The sequence below is a fragment of the Thamnophis sirtalis genome, unplaced genomic scaffold, assembly GCF_051295495.1.
Source record: "Thamnophis sirtalis isolate CommonGarterSnake01/CBP01778 unplaced genomic scaffold, rThaSir2_p1.2 scaffold_1, whole genome shotgun sequence".
NCBI classification, from domain to species: Eukaryota; Metazoa; Chordata; class Lepidosauria; order Squamata; family Natricidae; genus Thamnophis; species Thamnophis sirtalis.
Window position 1 is genome coordinate 55529288 of NW_028261381.1, and position 24395 is coordinate 55553682.

Below are 24395 nucleotides of genomic sequence, written 5' to 3' on the forward strand. Positions count from 1 at the left end.
AAATCATCCAAAATAAATAACATTTGTACATGATTGTTTTCAGTCACAAACATGGTAGATGGAAAAGCTGCTTGGAAATGGGTCAGTCCTTACTTCAAATATAGAACAGGTTACCTCAAATCTCTGGAATTTTCTAATACAAATTCTTCCTTTTTAAATTCTTATTCTTGATTATATTCACCCATGGATATTGAATGCTGATTGAGTTTTCTTGACAGAGTGCAATACTTCTCACAAGCATTTCTCCCAAGAACACTAGCATAAATCTATGAGATAACCATTACATGCTACACTATTACACTAACTGTTCCTCTCTTTTTGCTTCCCAATTGGCTTTTCTAGTTTGCTAGGTTGGGATTTCACTTATTCCTAGATATGGTACATCCCACTGAACTCCCAATATTGATTTCAGTTCCTTTTCCTTTAGGATTGCTTGTTGTGCTTCAGGACACACACACACGCACACATACACTTTCTAATAATCTCTTTGCTATAATCTTCTAGCTCCCATCCAACTAGCTCTCAGCTGATTGGAGGTAATATTTTGGGACTGAAGCGTTTAAATAGATTATAATTTGGTTATTCCATTCCCATTTAAAACCACTTGGAGACCAATTTCAGTTTGAAAACCTGTACATAAAAATTAAAGCAAAAATCATCTAGCTAGTATAATCTATGTACTCTGCTCAACTCTTCATTGCTGAACCCTTTCATCAGACATACTGTAGTATTCTTATTACCAGCTGACCCTTACCTTTATAAATATCTAGGGAAAAATAATGCCCATAGGGGGGAAAAATACATTAACTGTATCAAGATTGCACTAAACTAAAGTCTCCATATTGGAGGAAAAATCTGTGTGAACAAGATAAGGATTTGTTCCCATCCACATTGTCTATAAATAGAGATTAGGTTGTTTCTGCTTAAAGAAAACATAATGTATGACTGTTTTAAGTTGATATAGCACTATTTTTGACTGTGACACATCTATGAGAAGGCAGTTTATTTTGCTGACTCATGATCCACTTACCATGTCCCTCTTACTTTCTTAATGTTAGTAATGTGAAATAAATAATTATGATAAAGTCATTATCTGGACCTTAAACTCAGCAGGTAAATGCTCCACAAATAAATCCAGCCAACCAGCAGTGAGATACAATCACACAAGTATGATAGGTGGTATAGAAACTTGATAAATAATAATAAAATAAAACAAATATATTGAAACAATAATTTATCACAACCAATATTGAACTCTTATTTTAATATTTGCCTTAAGAAACTATTTATTTTCCTTTCAGCTATTTATGAGCAATCCTGTGAAACTTATCGACACCAAGGAAAAACATCTGGTTTCTTCCATATTGACTCCGATGCAAGTGGTCCACTTCCCCCACTTTTGGTATACTGCAATATAACAGGTAAAAAATCTCACTTCTGTATTTATCACAAATGGTTTATTGTTTATTACATCGCCTGAAATCTATTGCATTGTTGTAAGGTAAAGGGTTCCTATCAGCCATATCTGACTTTAGGATGCAATGCTCATCTCTGTTTCTTGGCTAAAGGAGGCAGCATTTTCTGAAGACAATTTCCATGGCCATTTGGCCAGCATGGATATATGCCAAAGATGCATGGTGTGCTATTACCTTCCCACCAAAGTGGTACCCATTAATCTACCATATTTTTCAGAGTATAAGATGCACCAAGGTTTTGAAGAGGCAAATAAAAAAAGCTTTTGCACTCTGCAAACTTCCCAAAAATGGCCCATTTTTTGCAAAAAATGGTCCATTTTTCGCAAAAACAGGCTCATTTTTTGTAATTAAAAAAAGAGCATGAATAGCCTTTAGGAAATTTCTAGAGTGCTCCTGGGGGCTGGGGGGGAGGGTAAAATTGAGCAAAAATGGGCTGTTTTTTGCTCATTTCTGCCCTCTCCAACCCTCAGGAGCTCTCTAAAAGCTTCATACAAGCTATGTACAGCCATTTTGGTAAAGGAAGAGGGGTTTTGGGAGGCAAAAAATGCTCTATTCAGTGTATAAGACATACCCAGATTTTCAGCTTCTTTTTTTGAGGGAAAAGAGTGCGTCTTATACTGTGAAAAATATGGTGCTTTCATTTGCATGCTTTCGAACTGCTAGGTGGACAGGAGATGGGACAGTAATGGGAGCTCACCCCATACATGGAGCTCATGGAAATGAGGTGGTTGAAGACAATCAAGGCATGTAGATCTGCAGTGGTGGTATCAATCACTGATCTATTTCAAAACTCTTTCTATGTTACATAAATGTGAAATAATAATATGGTTATTATGGAAAGCAAAATGTAATCAGTGATTTCTCCTTTCTTGAAAGCCAGAACTCTCAAAGTCTTCTAAGGCATACAGATCATATCAGATTTCAGAAATAGAAACAGAACCACAACTTATCAATGATTTATTGCTTTTGTTTGTTCTACTCTTACATTATACTTGTAATAGATGTAAGATATGAGGAGAACTGATGCATGATACGGGGTGTGATGAAATAATGATTCCAGACTCAATGGACAGAAGAGGCCAATCAATAAAGGGAAAAATTGTCCGCTATGTTATCATGGGATCTACCCCATAAAAAGTTAAGAGAGTTACTGTATATATAGACTCAATGATAAGCCTAACATAACACATAGATGGGCTGTATATATGCTGCTACATCATATGGCAAAACATATGTTTCTTAAATAATAATTTTGATCATTAATTTTGATAACTAATTTCTACAGAGGTAATGTCGGTGTTACAGGAGTGATCAGAGCTGCTTCATACATACTTTAGTCAAAACATTTATATCTGATGGTCACCTGTAAATTCCTGCTTAAATGCATTTTGCAGTATTGGGCTGCCTGATGAAATTAAATTCCAATATGTTTTATGTGTTTTTTTCCCATTCTTGGGGAAGGGGGAGGAGAGAGATCTTAAATCTGATCATGTTTTGTTTCATCAAGATGTTATCATATTTGACTCCAAACATGGTTGGAGGATTCCTTTGATGCCTCATTATAATGAGACCTCAGCCTATTTTGATGGCCATTGATTGATTAGCATGAGTCCTTGAGGAAATGTGGTGCAGTGTACATTTCTAATATTGCTTAAAATCAGTTTTCTTGATATTCTATTAGAACCAAAACAAATAGTCAAACTATTCTAATTTTTAGAATCAAGTAAGAAGAAGACATGTATACAAAGTTAGATTCTAATATAAATGTAAAAGGCAATCTGTATGAGTTCTACAGTTCTACATTCTACAGTTCTGTCAGGACCACTAGCCAGTTGAATATTTGGAATATTTACTCCATGGCTTTGGTAGCCTCATATCTGAAAAGCCATTAAAGTCTTTTCCCCCTCACACTTGCTGCCATGTTAACTCACTAACCACCAAGCCAACCAGCCTGTAACATCCACGATCTTTCCATCCTGTCTCAGGCCTGACTCCCTACATACATGCACAAAGGAACATAATTCAAGGTTTTATGGCAATAGCAGGAAGGGCAGATACATGCATGTTGTCCAACAGTTCCAAATTCCATAAAAAGTTATAGACAAAATCCTAGTAAACAAACTTTCAAATAGCAAGCAGAAGCAACATCAGTCCAGAGGCCATCCTTGCTCAAGCAGTCTGAGTCCAAGAAGATGACATAGTATATCAATATTCTAACAGCAAGCCTGGCTGTGGTTATTCCATTTTTGAAAATGACTCTTTTTATCTCCTGTTTCAGCCCTCCCTCTTCTAGATATGGCCTGTCTGTTCATTCACCAACTTTTTAGACATCCAGGCATGCCTTCAAATCTGATTTCAAGCAAGAGTGTTAAATCCATGTCTCCTTTGCCCATCATTCCCAATCCAATGAAAGAACAAAGAAATCAAATGCTACTTTTCAGCAATATGTGATTATGATGTACAGTAAACTATCAAGAAGACAACTGGTCTTATTTTTTGCCTGTGGCAGAATCAGCTCATTCATTTATTCTCATGTCACTTATTTTAGTTCTGCTAGATAAAAGCCATACCTGAACTTTAAATAATTTACCAACTTCTCAGGAAATACAGTAACTGGAACTTACAAGAGATCTGATGACCAGCCTCAACAGAAATGCCCCTGTGAGAGCTCACCTCTGGCTGTCCATTAGATTCTACCTGTTTACATGACCATCTAAGAATCTGGCCATTAAATTGTTTGGCTCTTTTCTCATTATGTCTATGGATTTATTTATTTAGCATATGGCAAATACATGGAGTTCAAATATTAATGTCCAGTGCACCCAGCCATTCAAGGACAGGGTGGTCTATGTTGAAAAAAATGGACATTAGGCCAATGTAAGCTCTTGATGAACATTCAGACACAATGTAATGGATATTTTGTCAAGGAGAACTACAGTCACACAACAACGAGTCCTGGCAGACACCATGTTGGGTACGGATCATGTTCAGAGTTGACCAATGCTGGTGAGGAAGACTTGTTTTGTTTATCCATTGCCATGTATTTAGAGAGCCAGGAGTTCTACAAAGATGTCTGACTGCAACTGTCGTTAACTGCCAATTCTACAATGTAGTCTGGATGCCAATTGTTGGTAGTTGTTGGGTTCACACTTCCATGCTATCCAGGCACCATGAGGAGGCCAACTAGCATCACTCCCCATGTCTATGGAGATTCTCAGTTATCTAAGTCATGGTTGACTCAAAGGTGCTTTTTCATCTGTTCATTAGATCAATCATCTTGCAGTCATCTGAGTGCAAGGAATATAAATTCTTCCATCCGCCACCATTCAGTCAGAACTGAAGAAGTTTCTTGGATGAGAAATGAAATACCTTAAAGGAAAAACAAAGTTCAGTTGCTTTTTTTTTAAAGTACCTTTGGGACTCTTTTCTCATTGTTTTGCAGATCAACTCCATTACCTCTTTCTGTAATGTCCGGCATAATGAAGATACAGTGGATTTTCCATTATTTTCTCCTCATACAGTTCCCCCATTCTCCCTTTCCATTTCTCTGCTTCCCTCCCAACTTGGTATAGATACAGGAAATCGGGGGGGGGGGGTATTTTGGCCTCAATGTACAGAAGACACAAACCTGGCTACTGAGGCCCAGAGACACAAATCGAAGCAGTAACATATCCTTCTAGGACCACTCTTAAGAGAGGAGGAAAGGGGAAGGGAAAAGAAGGACATCTCTTTCATGAAAGCTCAAGATGGAAAATAACAAAATGAAAGTGATGTGATGTGAGGCTGTTTCTGAGAAGGTCAAAAGCAAACCTCCAGGGAGCAGGCTAGTCTATTACAATAGCAAGAGATGGGTAGCAACCATTTCTACCACCATGAAACATCAGTCCATTATTATATGTGGATAGGAAAGACATGCAAAAATAGATTTTACTTCTGTGATTAAAATAAGGTTTGTGACTTGCTTATGGCAATTGCTAGAATTTTTTTCTTAACAGTTTCCTAGTTCTTGCAGTACATTTATATATCAAAAGGTTGTATCCTTGAATCACTGCCTGCAGGTGATTCACTCTCATTCTAGCATCTGCAAAGAAAAGCAGTAAAATTAGAATACAATCTAAATTATAAAGAATCTCAAGAAATATAAAGAAGAAAATAATTTATCTCCCCTGTGCAGGTTCTTTCTCATCTATTATCAGACTTAGAAATGTTCAGGGTTGTTTTTTTTTGAGAACTTAAAATTGTGGGTGAGAAGTGACAGAACAGTTATTTTTCCTAGCCAGAGGTGGGTTTGTACCATTTCAGACCTGTTCGGCTGAGTAAATAGTAACTTGGCCACCCACGCCTCCGAACTGGTTCTATCAGCAGCACCATAGGCGACGCCATCTTTTTTTTTGGTTTCTGCGCATGCACAGAAGCAATTTTTTCACTACTGCACATGCCCGAAGTGCATCCCTGAGCAAACCGGCAGTAAAATAATCTGCAACCAACCCCTGTTCCTAGCTCTACCTCCACTGAAACATTGTATGTTGGTGATTGACCTATGAATACAGGGGCATTCCCATAGAGCAAAAAAAAAGCCCAAATATCCATACTTAAGTGAGTATGCACATAAATCTGTGCCATAAAGATGTGTGTATATTCACATACATAAACATATCTTCATTGTCTTCTAGTTCTTTCTAGTTTAACCAGTCAAGGAATATAACATAGACTTTAGTGTCCTTGAAGGAGTTGGAGAGGAAAATAATAAATCCATTATCCTTTTTAGTGAGTGAAAGCCACACACTATGCTTTGAGCCAAATTTATTGTAACTGTAGAGAGGGAAAAGACAAGGTTACGTTCATTTGGCAAGGGTGGAGAAGAAACCTACACAGTAGTGCTGCAAACTTGGTCAGATAATGATGTCCCATAGCAACAGCATCCCTTCCTTGGCAACTGAGTTCAATTTACCTTATCTAGTTGTAGCAGATAGTGTCAGCAAATGTTAGCACTTCTACAGCCTGTTTCCTTGCTCTCACAACTCTTTCTTAATGTTTCACTTCTGCTTTATCAAGCTGCACAAAGCTTTCCTATTTTTGTGCTTCTTTGCATCAGGCCCATGCTTTTTAGCAATTGCAGCCATTTTACTAGGCTAAGAGAAGTGTGAGTGAGAAGTGAATGTAAGCCTTCTCTTCCTGGGGATGACCTTGGGAAATGGACTTTGGGAAATTGTATCAGATCTTCTCATGTGCAGTTTCTGCATCCATAAAAACCTGGGCCATATTTCATGTATCTAATAAACTTTTCAAAGGCAACAAAGGCATACAGAAACAATCAAACATGTTTCTTTAATTAATAAGTGAAGTAACCCTATAACAAGATAGTCAGGATCATTAAAAGAAAATTCAGTTGTAAACTATATTCAGTCATACCATAGGCTATATTGGTTATTAAATTATATCCCAAAGAATCTAAAACAAATGAACTCTCCATGCCCACAAGGGGCCATGTTTTCATTCCACTAATCTGAACTATTTTTAGTTACCAAATCCCAAATTGGTGTATTGTTATATTTCACCAAGTGTTGCAGTTTTGTTGTAGTCGGACTCTGGGCTAAAAATCAAATACTTAGAACTTGGTACATGACAAGATCAATGCTTAATTTTAAGTTGGCCAGGTATTTATCCATTAGTGAAACAAAGTTACTATCTTTGTGGTCTTTTTAAAAAAAAACAACCAATGGTAGTGCCAAAAAAGAAGGGCAAAAGAAAAACCAAGGAGAATGCCATAAAAAATAAGACCTAATTCCTAGCCAAATATCCTGTGAAACCTCATCATTCGATTCATTGGCTATAGTGTGAATGACAACTCATTTTCCCTCCAAGATGGAAGGAAATTATGCACATAATTTTATTACATGTAAAATATCAGTGCTGCTCCAAAGGTGCTTCTCAAAAGGCAACTTGAACTTTCTTTGTTTTTCCTTGAAGACTTTTTCTCTTCCAAAAAGCTTCTTCACTTCAAAAGCTGCTTCAGAACTGAATAAGCTTTTTGAATGAGAAGCAAAATGTCTTTAAGGAAAAACAAAGAAAGTTCAAGTTGCATTTTGAAAAAGCACCTTTAGGACAACCAAGACCCGAATCTCTATAGACATTTATTTGTGCTCCTCAGACACATGACTGGGCAATAATACTATTTGCTTAAAGCACCATTAACACATTTCAAATTTTGTATTAGGCCAAGTGAAAATCTTAACGCTGTTGATTTCCCAAAAATTTTCAAGAAGTGGGAACAGAGGACTGGTTGATCTTATCCCAGTTGCCATTTTTTTTATTTTTTTTATTTTACTAAAAAAAAAAAAAGCTTTGTTACAATATATTCCATTCAATTGTTTCTTGACTATGGAACCTAGAATTAAGTATACTTAATCGTAATTTGCCAAAATGACTCATTTAAATTGATTGTGTGTTTTAGAAGGAGGAAGAAGAGGAAAAATAATATTGAACACATAAGAGACAGAAGGTACTGAAATATTTTCTGTGAAATATTTCTGGCCCTCATTTGGCTAGAGCTGAAAAAGATACTATAGGAACTTCATGAAGAGAAATGGATTTTGGCAATGATTCTGCCATTCAGTTTGTTTTATGACATTTTCTATCTCTACAGATATCTGGGGCATTTTTAAAAGATATCTTCAATAAAAATGTCTCAAATGTAGTCTTTCCAAAGGCAACTGGACTTTCTCGTTTTTTTAAAAGATGTTTCACTTTTCATCCAGACATCCAGAAGCTTCCTCAACTCTGACTGGATGGTGGGGAAGGGAAAGATTTATACTCCTTGCAATCAGCTGGTCATTTGCATTCTTTTAGCAAGTCATAGAGGCCACTTGGAGGTTTATCTGTGTGTTCTGGTCACCTGAGTAGTGTAAATGGATGTGTAACTTCCTTGACTGCAGGATGTTTTCTGTCCTGTGTCCCTTCACTGTTGAAGATAGGTGCAGGCTGATGGGGGTGAGTTTGTACTGTCTGCATCTCAAACTGAAGTGCAAATGATTCCTGTAGTTTGCATTTTTTTTCTGGAAATCCATTCATACTCCCACATCATTCAAAGGGTGTTCATCCCAAAGTGCATAGCTTAAAGTCTATGATGATTTTCAGCCATCCAGATCATGGCTGTCCCAAAGGTAGTTTCTTTCAAAAGGCAACTGTTTTTTTTTTGTATTTTTTCTTCTTTTTTTTCCTTTGAAGATGTTTCACATCTCATGCAAGAAGCTTTTTCAGCTTTGACTGGATGGTGGGGAATGGAAGGATTTATACTCCTTGCAGACAGCTAATCATTTGCATTATTTTAGTGAGTTGTTGAGGCCACATCCTGCAGCCAAGGCTCTATTTGCACTACACACAACTATGACCTGGGTGATTGAGAATCTCCATAGATATTCTTCAACAAGGGTGAAATCTAGAAAATGGTAAACACTCCAATAACAATAAAGAAGTGTAAACCGACCGTTGTCTTACCTGAACGGTCCTTCTATGTGTGCTGCGAGGGGAATCCAAGCATGGGTTAACTTTGTCCATTAGCCTAGAGACTGAGTTATGTAAATTGGTGACCATGCCTCCTCTGACTGGATGGGTCAGTTTTGTACGAAGTCAGCCAAATAATGATGTATAACAATGTCAATGATGGCTGTAGCCCAATAAGTTGTAATAGTCATTTCAGAGTAAGTCAGTCATAAGTCGGATAAGAGTCAGTCATAGTCAAGTCACGAACAGCCCTGGCCAGCCTGAGCTGCGGGCGGGTTTGGATTCCCCTCGCAGCACACATAGAAGGACCGTTCAGGTAAGACAACGGTCATTCTCCTGTGTGCTGCTTGGGGAATCCAAGCATGGGACATGCCAAAGCAATTAAGGAACAGGGCGGGAGCCAGGCTGGTCAGGGTCCCCTGTGGAAGGGAGCACCTGCTGCAAGACCCACCACACAAAGGAAACCTCAGCCGAGGCATACACGTCAACCCTGTAGTGTCAGATGAACGGGGATGGTGTCGACCAGGCAGCCACTCTGCAAACTTCTTCCACCAAAGCTTGCGTGGCCCAGGCCGCCGTGGTGGCTGCACTTCTGTTAGAATGAGGACTGATACGCCTGGGAACTGGACGGGACTGGCTGTCATAAGCGAGAGCGATGCATGCCTTCAACCATCGGCCTATGGTATGTGAAGACACCTTCTGTCCCATTGATGATGGTTGAAAGGGCACAAACAGCGCTTCTGATCGCCTGAAGGACTCAGTGCATTTCACGTAGCGACGAAGAGTTCTGTGCACATCCAGGTGGTGCCACTGGCGCTCCTGTGGATGAGAAGGATTGGGACAAAAGTCCGGAAGGACGAGCTCCTGAGCCCTGTGGAATAACGTGTTGACTTTCGGTAGAAAGGCCGGGTCCAAATGGAGAACCACTCTGTTGGGATGGAATATGCAGAGATCCGCTCCAACTGACAGCGCTGCCAATTCGGAGACCCCCCTGGCCGATGTAATAGCTACCAAAAACACGGTCTTAAGAGTCAATAGCCGAAGACTGATGGACGTAATAGGTTCGAATGGGGAAGCCATGAGAGCCCGGAGCATCAACGTCAAGTCCCACGTAGGGTAGTGGTGCACGGTCTGAGGTTGGATGTTAGCCACCCCTTCAGGAAGGCCTTGACCTGAGGATGCTGAGACAAGGAACATCCCTGACCGCCTCCAATCACCGTGGCGAGGGCTGTGACCTGCCTGCGGAGCATGTTGGGCGCCAAACCTTTGTTAAGTCCCGATTGCAAGAAGTCTAAGACACGGGGAACTGAGTCTTGTAGGGGGTCCGCCCTGGCACGGCGGCACCACCTGCAGAAGGCTCACCAGGTGGCCTCATAAATATGAATGGTGGAGGGGCGACGGGCCGCCTGGATTGTGTTGATGACCTCGCTGGAATAGTGAAGGTCAGTTAGAATAGCCTGCTCAGGTGCCACACGCCTAACTGCAGCAACTGGGGGTGTGAGATCGACAGGTGTACAAGGTCGGCATACCAGGGGCGCCGAGACCACATCGGGGCCACCAAGAGGACCTCCGCTTGCTCCGTCAGTATTTTCTGGATGACTGCTGGAAGGATCGGCATCGGCGTAAAGGCGTAAAGAAGGCCGGCCGGCCACGGGCTGCACAAGGCATCCACTCTCTCTGCCCCGGGAGTCACGTACCTGGAGTAAAAGCGAGGTAGTTGCGCATTGTGAGGCTGCGCGAACACTTCCGGACGGCCGAACCGGAGAGAGAGCTGATGGAAGAGGTCGGGGTGGAGTTGCCATTCTGCATGATCCACTGTGGCTCTGCTCAGCCAATCTGCCTGGACGTTGGAGTCGCCCGATATGTGTTCCGCCCAAAGGGACAACAGTCTGGACTCCGTCCAATGATGCAACTTCTCCACCTCCAACATGAGGGCCCTGGAGTGCGTGCCCCCTTGGTGATTGACATGCGCCTTGGAGGCCACATTGTCAGTCAGGATCAGCACGTGTCTGCGAGTCACAATGTCCTGGATTTCTCATAGGGCCAGACGGATGGCCTGAAGCTCTAGCCAATTGATGCTGTTGGTCAGCTCTTGATTCGACCAACGACCCTGCGCCACCCAATTCAGGGCATGACCGCCCCATCCGAAGAGGCTGGCGTCTGTCGTAACTTGGATGCGGACCAGCTTCTTGAATGGGCACCCCTTGAGTAGCTTGGAGGATGCCCACCACTGAAGGGACCGGAGAGGCTTGGGCGGAAGACAAACTTTGAGTTGTGAATGGCTGGTGTGAGCCCTCTGATAGGGAAGCAGGAACCATTGCAGTGGGCATGCCCAGGGAACGATGTTGATGCAAGATATCATCTTCCCCAACAGTTGAGAGAGAAGGGCGAAGGGCACCAGCCGCAGAGTTGACACCTGGGCTGCCAGCTGCTGGATGCTCTGTTGCCTTTCCAGGGACAGGAAGACTTTGCAGGTGGCGGAATTGATGATGGTCCCTAAGTGAAGCAACGATGTAGTTGGCTGCAGATGGCTCTTGGGGAGGTTCAAGACGAAGCCGTGCCTCCGCAGGGAGTCCATTGTTACTTGCAGATCCCACAGGGCCTGTTCTCGAGACGGCGACAGGACCAAGATGTCATCTAAATAACAATTCACTCTCACCGGGACTGAGCGAAGCGAGGCCACCACCACTGCTAGGAGCTTGGTAAAGGTGCGGGGGGGGGACGAGAGACCGAAAGGCAAGGCCCGGTATTGGAAATGACGGCCCGCGAAGTGGAAGCGAAGAAACCTCCGATGCGCCGGATGGATGGGCACATAGAGATATGCCTCTTTGATGTCGACTGATGTCATCATGTCGCCCTGGCGGATGGATGCCAGGATGCTCTTTAAGGACTGCATCTTGAACTTCTGATACTTGATGTACCAATTGAGTCTTTTCAGGTCTAGAATGGCCCGCCATCCCCCTGAATTTTTGGGTACCAGAAATAAGATGGAGTAAAACCCTAGGCCTTCCTGCCCTTTGGGAACCTGTTCTATGGCATTGATGGAGATGAGATGATGTATTTTGGCTACCATAAGGCGCCGCTTCACTGAGCATCTGGGGATGGGGCACCTGATGAACCGCCTTGGGGGAATGGAGAGAAACTCTAGGGTGAGGCCCAGCCGCACCACCTGAAGGGCCCAGGCATCGGACGTGGTCTACGCCCACTGATGAGCGAAGGACAGAAGATGCCCGCCCACTTGCTCCTCCCCTTGGGAGTCACCGGTGCCTCCAAAAGGACCGGTTCCCACATCCACGAAAGGACCTCCTGTTGTGGGATTGCGCCTGATGCTGTTGGCGCCCCCTATCCCTGGCCCCCGCATGGTCCTGGCCGTGGTCCTGTGGCTGGTGAAAGCCCCTGTTGTAATGGGGAACAAAGGGAGCTGCGGAGTATCCCAAGTAACCTCCCCGAAAGGATTGCCGCCTGTTATATGGCTGCTGCCTCCTGGTATTGCGCCCCCAGGTGGAGGGGAGAACCTTGCATTTGTCCCTGGTCTCTATGAGTATGGGGTCAAGTACAGAACCAAATAAGGCACCACCCTTGAAGGGGGTGGACGCCAGGCGCCATTTAGACTTAACATCAGCCTGCCAATGGCGGAGCCACAACAGGCGACGTGATGCGACATTGGACAGACACCACAGCTCGAGAAGTGAACTTGGCAATATTGAGAGTGGCATCCGCCGAGAACTCTAGTGCAGCCATAATCTTGGTGACATCTTGATGAAGACGCACCTCATCAGGGGTCAGTCTCTCCTGCAACTGTTTGAGCCAAAGCACAGAGGTTCTATTAAAGAACGATGCCGCAGTAGCAGCATGCAAGGCCCAGGCCGCAGCCTGGTGGGTCTTACGAATGACCGTCTCGGCCTTGCGATCCTCGGCCTTCAGGTCCTCAGAAATCTCTGACGGAATCAGTGCAGGGGAAGCTAGGGCGGCAACTGGCTGATCCACAGTCGGGAACTGCAGAATGTTTTCCAAGTCAGGAGTAGAAGTGTATAATTTTCTGTCTCCATTGCTGGGCGGGGCAACCGCAGTTGGTTGGTCCCATTGTTTCTGAATAAGGTCCATGAATAGCTTTGGGGAAGGGATCACTTCCTGTAGTGAGACCGGTTCAGTAGTGTCCAGGCCTACTGCAGAGCTGTCTTTGGGAGCCACCTCTCCCATATGAGTAGTAGCCTTAGCTTTATATAATAAGGACTTAAATAGAGTAGGCTTAAATAGGCCAGAGGAATTAGGCTGATCAAAAATCAGACCCTCATCATCAGATAAATCTCTATCTATCAACTCCCCTTCCTCCACCAAGGCTGAATCCTCGCTATAATGTGAGGGGAGAGGGGAAGAAGAGGGCCCCGCTGGTAAATCTGGAAGATCCACTTGAGGAGCCTGGAGAGTAGGCCCACCTAGGGCGCTGGCCACTATTGGGGCTTGAGTCCTACGGAGTAGTTCCGCATCCACCCCCCTTGAAATAGCTGCAGAGATCATCTGGTAGAGATCTGGAGAAAGGCCCTGTTCATGGCCCTCAATAGGCCTCAGGCCTGCAGCAGTGGAGGTTGCAGAAGGCCCAGCATGTGGCAGAGAATAGGCCGAGAGTGTGTGTGCCTCAGGAATGACTGGAGGGAGTTGGATCCCCAACCCCCCCAACCCCACCTCCGGAATAACAGACAAAGGGCGATCAGGTGACCAGGCCTGGCTTCCTGCTGGCTGAGGGACTGAGGCTGGGGAAACATGTTGAGGCAATAGCGTTGGGGGGGGGAAGTTCTACCCTCCCCAGAGGCCTTAGTCGCTGCTTTGGATTTGTCTTTCTTCTTATGGGCCTTATCTGGAGCCCCGGAGGCCTCCCTGGGCCTCTGACTGGTGGCTCTAGAGGTGGCCCTGCCAGGCCTCGAGCTAACCCCCGCTTGGGCAGAATGCTGGCTATCAGCCGAGGGCTCTACTATACCTCCTGAGGTGGATTGGTCAGCCATTGTAAGATTAGAGGTGAAAAGATTCAAAGGGCACAAAGCACAGGCTTTACTATACAATGAGCACAGGCCGCGTGGTCAGCAGGAGCTGCAATAGAACGATCCTCTCACCCAAACAACCAGGGCCGAAGTGTGGGAAGTGGGCGGACCGATGAGTCAGCAGCCTTTCAGGCGCCAAGAGCAGCAACGCTCGGAGCTCGGCTGCCTAGTCGCTCTGAGGCTCCCACAACGTGGAGCGCTTCGGCGGCAGCGGCGGCGCTCTCCCAGCACGAGCGGCGGTGAAGAGGCAGGGCGGACCGCGCCGCAAACGGTGGGAAAGCCTCCCAGATATCTCCGGCTAAACCACGCCGCGAACGGCGGGTGTCTCCCGGGCTCCGACGCGGCGGAGAAGTGCAAGGCGCGTTTAGTGGGCTGGCGGCAATAAACCCCGCGCGGCTGCAAGACGCCAAGTTCAAATGCCTCAGGCGCCTGCCGCAAAAGCCCCCTTTCCAATGGCTCCAGGAGCCAGGCACTAAGCCTCCGATGCAACCAATGCAAACGGCAGTAAAAACCTTTCCGAAGGAGCAAGGCACAAAGGACTGGGCAGGCAGCGAACTGCCACCTCTCCCTTAGATAGCAATAATAAGTTAAAAGGCAGAACAAACCCTTGTAGAATCCAAGATGAATCCTGAATTTGTCTCATTAGTCTGGAGAAAATTGGAATACGTCTCTTCTGGCTGGACTGAGTTAAAAAACTGACCCATCCAGTCAGAGGAGGCGTGGTCACCAATTTACATAACTCAGTCTCTAGGCTAATGGACAAAGTTAACCCATGCTTGGATTCCCCAAGCAGCACACAGGAGAACCTAGGAAATAATAGGAAAGGAAGGAAAAAGGAAGGAGTCCCTGTGGATTTTACTCTTTACTAGTCAACTTTACTAGTTGTTGCCACTAGAGGGATAGCACTCTTCTCCATTTCAGGGACCTGAGCCAGAGCCATCCGACGATGTTTCCACAATCATGTTGCCAGCATGATGTCGCAGGGCACAGTTTTCTCCCCACCAACGTGGTACTTATTATCTACTTGCATTTTCATTCTTTCAAACTGCTAGGTGAGCAATGGCTAGGTGAAAACAGGCGCTCACCACATCATGTACAGGGTTTTGAATCCAGGCTGAGGTTTTCCAGATGACAAGTCCAGCGCCTTAACTGCTAAGTGATCATGCTGCCCCTAGGAAATAATAAACACAAATAAAATAAATATTTTATACAATAAAATATTGTACAAAACAGATTTTGTCCACATGCTATCATATCCTACTTCATCTCCTGACTTCCCAGAGAAAATGTGGTATTGTTGATTGAACTAAAGACAAGTCTATAAATGACAAACTTTATTGTACAGGGCGGGGCATAACCTTTTCCTAGGGGGTCACAGCAAGATCGACAGCAGTTTACAACTTCCGCGACACCTCATTTTAAAGCCCATAAAAAACTGAATTGAATGAGCTATTAAATGTTAAATTTGCTTTAAGAATGGCTGGAAAATTCGATTCGGAAGAACAAAGGATCATTGACAGAATAAAATGCATTGCCTTTCGAGAGGCTCGCGATGCTGGAGCGACGTTTATCAATCGAAAATGGATTGCAAACAAATTGAAACGTCATCCGGATTGGGTTACTGATAATTGGAACAAAACAGCCCAAGAATGTTTCACAAAATTTGGAGAAGGGCGTCCTCTGCAACTGTCCCAAGAAAGCAAAGCCATCATTGCAACTGGCAGTCGCAAACAACGAAAAGGAAACCGAAAAGTGGCCCAAGAAATCCTTCAAATTCGTGGAAAACGAGTTGATCAAAGGACAATCGGCCGATATCGAGAACAAGAAGGTTTGAAGCCATTCCACGTCATTTGCAAACCATTGAAAACTCAAACACACGTTCAAGATCGGCTTTGGTTGTGCGATTGGTTGTCTGAATGGACCGAGGAAGATTTTCTTCATTTGGCGCCATCTGACGAATTCTTCGTTTATGCCATTCGAAAACCGAATTTCCAGAACGATCGAATTTGGGCTAAAGACGTCGACGACATCGCCAAACATGAACGATATCGACAAATCGTTCGCAATCTGACTTGCATCGGGATTTTCGTCATTTTCACAGCCAAGAAACTGCATTGGGTTTTGAAGGATAAAGGGGAATCCTGGGATGGCAGTTATTTCCGTGAGAAAATTTTATTGCAGAATGTCATTCCATTTCTCAGTGATCCAGACAATGTCTTGGTGGTTGGTGAGGCTGTCTTTCTTCATGACAAAGCTCCTTGCATGCGTGCAAATGCGACTCAGCAATTGTTAAAGGAAAACAATGTCGAATTTTGGGGCAATGACGTCTGGCCGGGAAATTCGCCAGATCTCAATCCGGCAGAGAACATTGGGGCCATAATTAAGGATGAAGTGGAAGCTCTGATGATTCAGGAGCAAGGTCAAAATCGATATTCGGTTGAAACTTTGAGAATGAATTTGGAAACTGTGTTGAAAAATCTGGAAAATCGAACGGAACTGTTTGAAGATTTGTTGTGTTCTTATCCACCTCGTTTGAATGCTGTTCGAAGGGCTAATGGTGGTCATACTGACTATTAAATCGTGTCAATAAACTCAGTTTTTGATGGGCTTTCGAATGGTGTATGAATTATTTGTGTTGTTATTACAAGTGTTGCTGTGACCCCCTAGGAAAAGGTTATGCCCCGCCCTGTATTTGTGGACTGTGTTTTCCCCACGGCCATCATCAGTTTATCCTAATAATACAATTTGGATATGTTGGACTGAGAAGTAATGATTATCTCTGGTCACTAAGTGTTTTTTATGTTGAATAATGTTTGAACCCATGTTTTGCTACTTTTAGTAGAAAATTTAATATTTTGCCATTTGCTATTTTTCTACCTTGCTCCATATTGCTGATGTGTATTAAAACAGAATTTAAAGAATTGTTTTGATGGCAGGCTGTGGATCAGAACTACTTACAATTGTTTTTTTAATCTATAGCAGAAGGCAAGAAAACAACAACCAAGAACAATAATATATGATAATACAGAAAGCAAAATGAAATAATAATAAAAGGGAGGGAGGGAGGGAGGGAGGAAGGAAGGAGTTGATTCACATTAATTAACTAATGAAATATATTACATTTCTCCAAATTTTAATTAACAAATTAAATCTTTACCACAATCCTACTGATTTCAGACATTTTGCCACTATAAGTAAGTAAATTCATAGATAATGTAAACTTGTTTCCCACAGAGAATTTTAAGAGAGGCACTTAATTTTTTATAAGCTTCCTATTAATAAACTTATGAATACTAAACTAAAGCACTGTTAATGTAAAACAGATTCCAAATATATAAATCAGAATAATTTCCACTCTATTTCATTTCCAGTATTAACACCAGTATTAAAATCAAATCAGTGCTATTCCTTCTGGGTTGTCCAAAATACACAAACAGGAATCATTTGTTCAATTAATCTCAGTTGAAGATGAAGAATGCTCATTTAACATTCTTTAAGATCCTAACCTATTCATTTCGGCTAATATTCAGACATTATTCCAAATTATATGCAAATTACCCATATCCATCTTGATATAATTTTTGAACTGTAAATAAAAATTAATTCTGAGTTTAGAAACTCCAGGAAATTTATCTAAAGATAGTAATAGTGCAGGCGTTTCAACACAGCTTTTGTATAATGGCAAAATTGTAGAGATTAGAGCGGCTTTAATTGTATATATTGCCACTGAGCAGTCTTAGTAATACAAATGGTTTTGCAAAATAGCATATATTTTGAAAAACTAATTGGCAGTAAGTTGGTCTAAATCATTTCTCCTTGTCGTCATCCTTTTTCTCTTCACAAACTCTGGGAAATGATTTTCTAGCTGTCTTCAAGTATAGATTACCCATAATGCTAATTTCTTGTGATGTTATTTCAAATTCTGGGTGGCTCCCAATTAAGGATTAAAACAATATCATTAACAAAAAAAAACATTAAAACTTAAACTACGGAAACTATAAACATTAAAAAAAACCAAAATTTGCCACCAAGTTAAATTTCTGAAATGCAGTCACCTCACTTGAGTTCGAAGAAGCAGTAGAGGTGAAAACATCGACCTGGTGGTATAATTGAACATTGGGAGCATTAGCCCCTGACACTCCCACCTTCCCATTACTGTATATTTATATTTCCAACTTTGCAGCCTAGCATACAAACCTGAGATTTCCTGGCACTCTCCCAATGTTAATCATATCCAAACCTGTTTAACTTTTTCAAGATCAGTCAAAGTCATTGAGATAGTTACTAATTGTTACCGACCTTGTTTGTTGTGATTATGATTCAATTGGTCTAAATAACTGTGCTAAAGGACCAACATTGTAAATTATAAGAATGGTATATATACACACACACACACACGCACGCGCGCACACACACACACACACACTTTATTAAACAATTAAAAGATTAAAAGGAATAAAATCCTTTCCATCTAAAGGAATAAAAAGAAAAACAATAGAATAGTGCAGAAAAGAAAGAAAACATAGAAAAGAAACAGTAAGTATATAATAAAGAAAAAGATAGATATAAAGAAATGGCTTCCTTCATCATAAGTACCAGCAATTTTAGTAACTTTTCACCCTCTTAAAACACAGCAAATCTTCTTGCCATATTTTATCTCCTATCTATAAACAAATCATTAGACACTCATTATTCAGTCCAGATCAGCAAAAGTCCATTAAGGGCTACCAGAGATAATCCTTTTGTTTTTAACAATCTTGATTTTTAATCCCTTCAAATAATGTCATAGAACTCTACTTCTTTTCATTTCTTCTTTGCCCATTCTCACAAGATTCTTCAGAGGTTTAACAGCTCTCTTTTCTTAGTCCAATGTAGAAAAAAATATCTCTCATTTTATTGGTTTTTATGTCCCTTTTAATTATTCAAGCATCAGCCCATTTTGTGTGTGTGTCAATGTACCATCTTTTTCCATGTCATTTTTAAATACACTTTCAACCCATTCTCTATCTTTTCAGTCAAAATGTCTTCCTCTTCTGCAACATCTTTTAGATACAGTCCATCCATAAAGGCAGACGTAGCTATTGATAATGCTAACAATAATTTTTTCCTCCATTGTTGAAAGTATCCTTTAATATTTCCATTGTTAGTATATTTTGCACCATTAAGTTACTGTTAGTCAAGTTTATGTATTATTCTCTTTTAAATGAAATCTTTAGTTCCCTCTAGTGTCCACTTTTTAAAATTGTATTATATATCTTTTTAAAAAAATTCAAAGCAAAAATATTTTCCTACAGAAAGGATTCTTTATAATTTATTTCTATATTATTTATTTATTTATTAATCTGAAAACTTATTTCAAATTTGTCAGGAACCTTAGCCTGTTTTTTAGCTTTCTTTTAGCTTTCAAAAATCAAAATTTTAATCAACTTTTTCATGCTCATTTTTTAAAAAATAAGTTCTTAAGCTGATAGTTAATATTTTCTTTCATTAATGATTGATTGCCGACTCACTCAGATTTTCAGACTTGTTTATCCAAAGGTTTCTAATAGCTTAAAAGTAATTAATAAGCATTTTTTAAATGTGATTAGAAATGTGATTGCTTCTCAATTTACAACAGTTCTTTTAATGACCATTCAAAGTTACAATGACACTGAAAAAAGTGACTTATGACCATTTTTAAAACTTATGACCATTGCAGCATCCCTGTGGTCATGCAATCAACATTCATATAGTTGGCAACTGGTTCGTGTTTATGATGGCTGCAGTGTGCCAGGCAATCATTTTTTGCGATCTTCTAGCAAGCAAAGTCAATGGGGAAGCTGTTTATCAACTGTGTTGCTAACTTAACAACTGCAATGATTCACTTAACAAATGTGGCAAGAAAGATCATAAAATGGGGCAAAACTCACTTAACAATTTTTTTCACTTAGCAACATACTGTAAATGTTGGGATCAATTGTGGTCATAAGTCGAGGATGACCTGTATATTTTTAAAGATGTTGACCATGGTTTGAGTAAGGTAACTGTTTTTTTAAGTTTCCCAGTGCTCAAAACCCATCAGAGATGACTGCCTTTTGGCTCCTCAGGAGGAACAATTTTGCTGCACCTATTGTGGCCCACCAGTGGAGCTGGCAGCAGAGTCAGACAGTGAGGAGGTTGGGGAGGAGCATGGGCCAGTCCTGGAGGCTGTGGAAGGATCAGATGAGGGTTCGGCATCAGAGGCAGAGAGGGGGCCAAGGCCCTCTGGCAGTGATCAGGTGCCTACGGAGCTAGACAGCAGTGAGGCAAAGGAACAGCTAGAGCCTGTTCCCAGTGTGCGCATGTGCAGAGCTGCCAGAAGAAAAGAACAATTCAGAAATTAAGGTACACTTGGGAGCAAAGACACAGGTGGAAGGTGATTGGCCCCTCCCATAGAAAATATAAGAGGAGCAAAAGGGGTGTGGGCTTTTGCAGGAAACAACGTGTTCGTTCAGTCGTTAGATTCATTTCAGGAGTGTGAAGATCTGTCCGTGACTCTGTGCCCATCTTTCCTTCCATAGCACCTCATTTGGAAAATATTTACATGGCAAGCTTTCCAAGATAGATAAGGTCTGTAGTCATAAATATTCCTTTGAAAGACTGTTTGCCAGGCCTTGCTAAATGTGAATGAGAGGAATTCACATTCGTTTAATGAAGGGTTTTGTTGGGACCAGGACTCTGCCTTGTGCTTTTTGGGGAAGCCTGGGTCAGAACACCACTGGCAACTGATCTCCATCCTCTCTTTGTCCAAAAGGTTCTCTTCAAATTCTGCTGTGGGCATCAGCTCCTGTTTTCTTCAAAATTTACACTTGCTTTCATAAACTTAAACCACTTTTGATTTTGTGTTTTCACCTTTCCTTTAGTCTTCACCTTCCCTGACTTTTGTCTCTCATATGACTTTTCACAGATTTATTAGTAGTGTGTCAAGACTTGAACAGTAGAGTAAATATAAAGTTGATGGACCTTTAATATAGCTTTGAATCTAAAATAGACTCATAACTGCAAACATTATATGTACAACAAACCATCCAAAGTTGGCAATCATGTGCTAAGCTTGATAAAATTCTTTATTGCTCTTACATCTGGGCTGCATAACTCTGGATAACCACTGGATGACAGCAAAGACACACAGAGTACCTCCCACCCCATCCCATTCCACCCTATTTCCATAACTTTTCTATTATGTGGAATAGAAGGAAAACAGGTAATTTGTTTTGCAATACAGGAATTCAGCAAAATTCATGAGTTATTTGTTCTCCCATTAATGCAAAATCTTACCTTAGTTCATCCCTGGACATCCTGGGATTTACCAAAGCTGTTATTTTACAGGACTTTTAACAGATCAAATAGCTTGGCAGTTCTCCTGACAGTAATTATTGTGATTTGTTGATGTATGACAAGACAATATGATGGAAGGTGCTAGCAATTAATTTTCTTTTACTTTTGTGTGGAACCAGAATGAGGGATTTTTGTTCTCCTTCATACCAAAGTAGTTTGGGATGGAAGTCTTTGTGCTCTTTATCGTGTTTTTAAAGTTAATGGAAGTGAATGTAATCATAGATTGATTACAGTCTGCTTTGAGGAGTTGGGACCACAAACAATAGAAAACTGGAAGTGCCACGAAACAAGTGGATGCAAGGCAGTGGTGGGATTGAAAATTGTTTACTACTGGTTCTGTGGGTGTGGCTTGGTAGACATGGTGTGGCATGGTGGGCGTGGCTTGGTGGGCATGGCAGGAGAAGGATCCTGTAAAATCTCCATTCCCTCCCCACTCCAGAGGAAGGTTTCTGCAAAATCCTCATTTCCTCCCAATCAGCTGGGACTCAGGAGGCAGAGATCAATGAGGGCAGGGCCAGTCAGAGGTGGTATTTATCAGTTCTCTGAACTACTCAAAATTTCCGCTACCGGTTCTCCAGAACTGGTCAGAACCTGTTGAATAGTGTGGCACGACAAAACCGCGGTCCACTAAAGCGTGCCCGACGAAAGCGCGTACGTGACATCAGCAGCAGCGCGACAAATACGACCGTGGAAAAAAAAGGGCGCTTTAAAAAGCGCTTTTAAAGCAAGCTGATTCACGTAAAGGTAAGGGTTAGGTTTAGGGTTAGGGTTAGGGTTAGGTTAAGGGTTAGGGTTAGGTTTAGGGTTACTTTAAGCGTTAGGGTTAGGTTTAGGGTTAGGTTAAGGGTTAGCGTTAGGTTTAGCATTAGGTTAAGGGTTAGGTTTAGAGTTAGGTTTAAGGTTAGGTTAAGGGTTAGGTTTAGGGTTAGGTTAAGGGTTAGGTTTGGGGGGGTTAGGTTTAGATTTACGCGTTAATTTTAACTTCACCGCTCACAGCGTGCTGTTTTCGTCGCGCTGTGATGACGTCACGTACGCGCTTTCGTCGAGTGCGCTTTAGTCCACCGCGGTTTTGTGGTGGAAGCGTTGAATAGCACCTCTGATGCAAGGATCCAAACTAGAATTATATTTTAAAAAAGCATCTTTACATTGCTTCTGGAAATGTCGACTGATTTAAGAACCCAGAGAAGTCAGTGACAGTACTACAACAACAATTTGTTATTTAATAGTGGTATCCATGTGTACTCCAAGTGGTATGTAAATATACTTATAAGAGTAGCATTCTTATTTCTAAAGGATAACATCTGTTTCTATGTCATACGTGTCTGGAATGCAGAAAGCCACCAATATGAGGAAAATTGTGTCTTGTCAGCTGAGATTACAATAAAGAAGAGAAGCTCAGCTGGAAGTGGGAAAAGTGCACTGGGACAGGCAAAGAAAATGCGAGGATTGCCATGTTCCCGTTTCATCCCAACGACAAGTAATGTAAGAAATAGACTTGGAAATTCTAAAAAAAAATTACCCAATACAACATTTCTCGAAAAGCCTCTGGGCTTCTGCAGACTCTTTAATAATTGGGTCATTAAATAGCTGCTAACACATAAAGCTGTACAATTAGCTCAGAATTTATATTGTGAGCTGTGCATTACAAAATGGTTTAACAAGCACTTATGATATTTGGCTTCTGCTGGCTTAATTTAACTTTTCCAGGTTAATGTCATGCAAAGAGCATTACTTGTCCTTCAGCTACTTTTACCTGAACCTGGTTTGAAATTTATCCAAGAGTGTAATGAAATAAGAAAGGGAGAATGTTGGGAGAAAGGGAGAAAGGGAGGCAGGGAGGGCTGCTTCCCCATTCTCTTCACACAGGTGTAAATCCAGGAAGGCTTAATTAATTTAAGTCAGTGGAGAAAATAAAATAGGACATCAAGGTGATAATATTCTTCTGTGTTTATCGAAATGAGGAAAGCAAGCAAGGCTTGTTGACATAGTCTCTGAACTGCAGCCTCTTTGGTAGTCTCTCTGCACTTCTGCTTCTGAGAAAGGGATGCAGTGGAAGAAAGCATCCTGTGAACTCAGCCAGCATCTGAAATACTGTTGGTTATCAGAAAGAAATATTCAATAGCTGCTGAGGTTCGGAATTGTTTCTCCAAGCCAAGAAGGAAATAATAGTTGGCAATAAACTTTCAAAACCTCCCACTGCTTTTTTTCCAAACAATTTTGAGGAGTGTTTGCATAGATATCAGACTTTCAGGGTTTGGAATGCTCTTCTGTAGCTTGATAACCAGGATGTTTTGCTGCCAAAAAAAGATGGATAGCCTTTACCTAATTCATTGCCTTTGAGCTATGGGTGCATATAAATATACATTGTTCTATCTGTGAACAGGCTTTTCTGCTCCAAACAATTGTTAAATTTCTAATATAAAAATGAAAGCTACTGAACTCTAAAAGTTTTACTTCTAAGTGGGCATGAATAAGATTGCACAGGTAGACTGCAGAACACTCAATTCATTATCCAGGTAGGTATTTTAAGGATACTTAGGTTGGTATATATTATTATTGTGCTGCTCTTTCCCCTTGCTCTACATGGGGCTGCCCTTGAAGAGCATCCGGCGACTTCAGCTAGTCCAGAACGCGGCCGCGCGAGTGATCATGGGCGCACCACGGTTCGCCCATATAACACCAATCCTCCGTGAGCTGCGCTGGCTACCTGTTGATCGTCGGGTGCACTTCAAGGTCTTACTTACCACCTATAAAGCGCTCCATGGTAGTGGATCTGACTATTTGAGAGACCGCCTCCTGCCAATTACCTCCCTGCGTCCCATCAGATCGCACAGAGTAGGCCTCCTCCGAATTCCATCCGCCAGTCAGTGCCGACTGGCGACTACGCGGAGGAGAGCCTTCTCAGTTGCAGCTCCGACATTATGGAACAACCTCCCCGTGGAGATCCGTACCCTCACCACAGTCCAGGCCTTCCGCACAGCCCTCAAGAACTGGCTATCCCGTCAGGCCTGGGGATAGGATTACT

At 42.0% G+C, this 24395-nt stretch overlaps 1 protein-coding gene across 1 annotated transcript in view; it reads left to right on the plus strand.

Annotated features, from left to right (window-relative positions):
- The window catches only part of CNTNAP5 (contactin associated protein family member 5), a 582534-nt gene that overhangs the window by 408248 nt on the left and 149891 nt on the right, over positions 1-24395 (plus strand). Inside the window, exon 12 of the mRNA XM_087712206.1 lies at positions 1302-1421. Within this exon, the coding sequence (XP_087568332.1) occupies positions 1302-1421 (120 nt within the window). The remainder of the gene's footprint in view (positions 1-1301; positions 1422-24395) is intronic.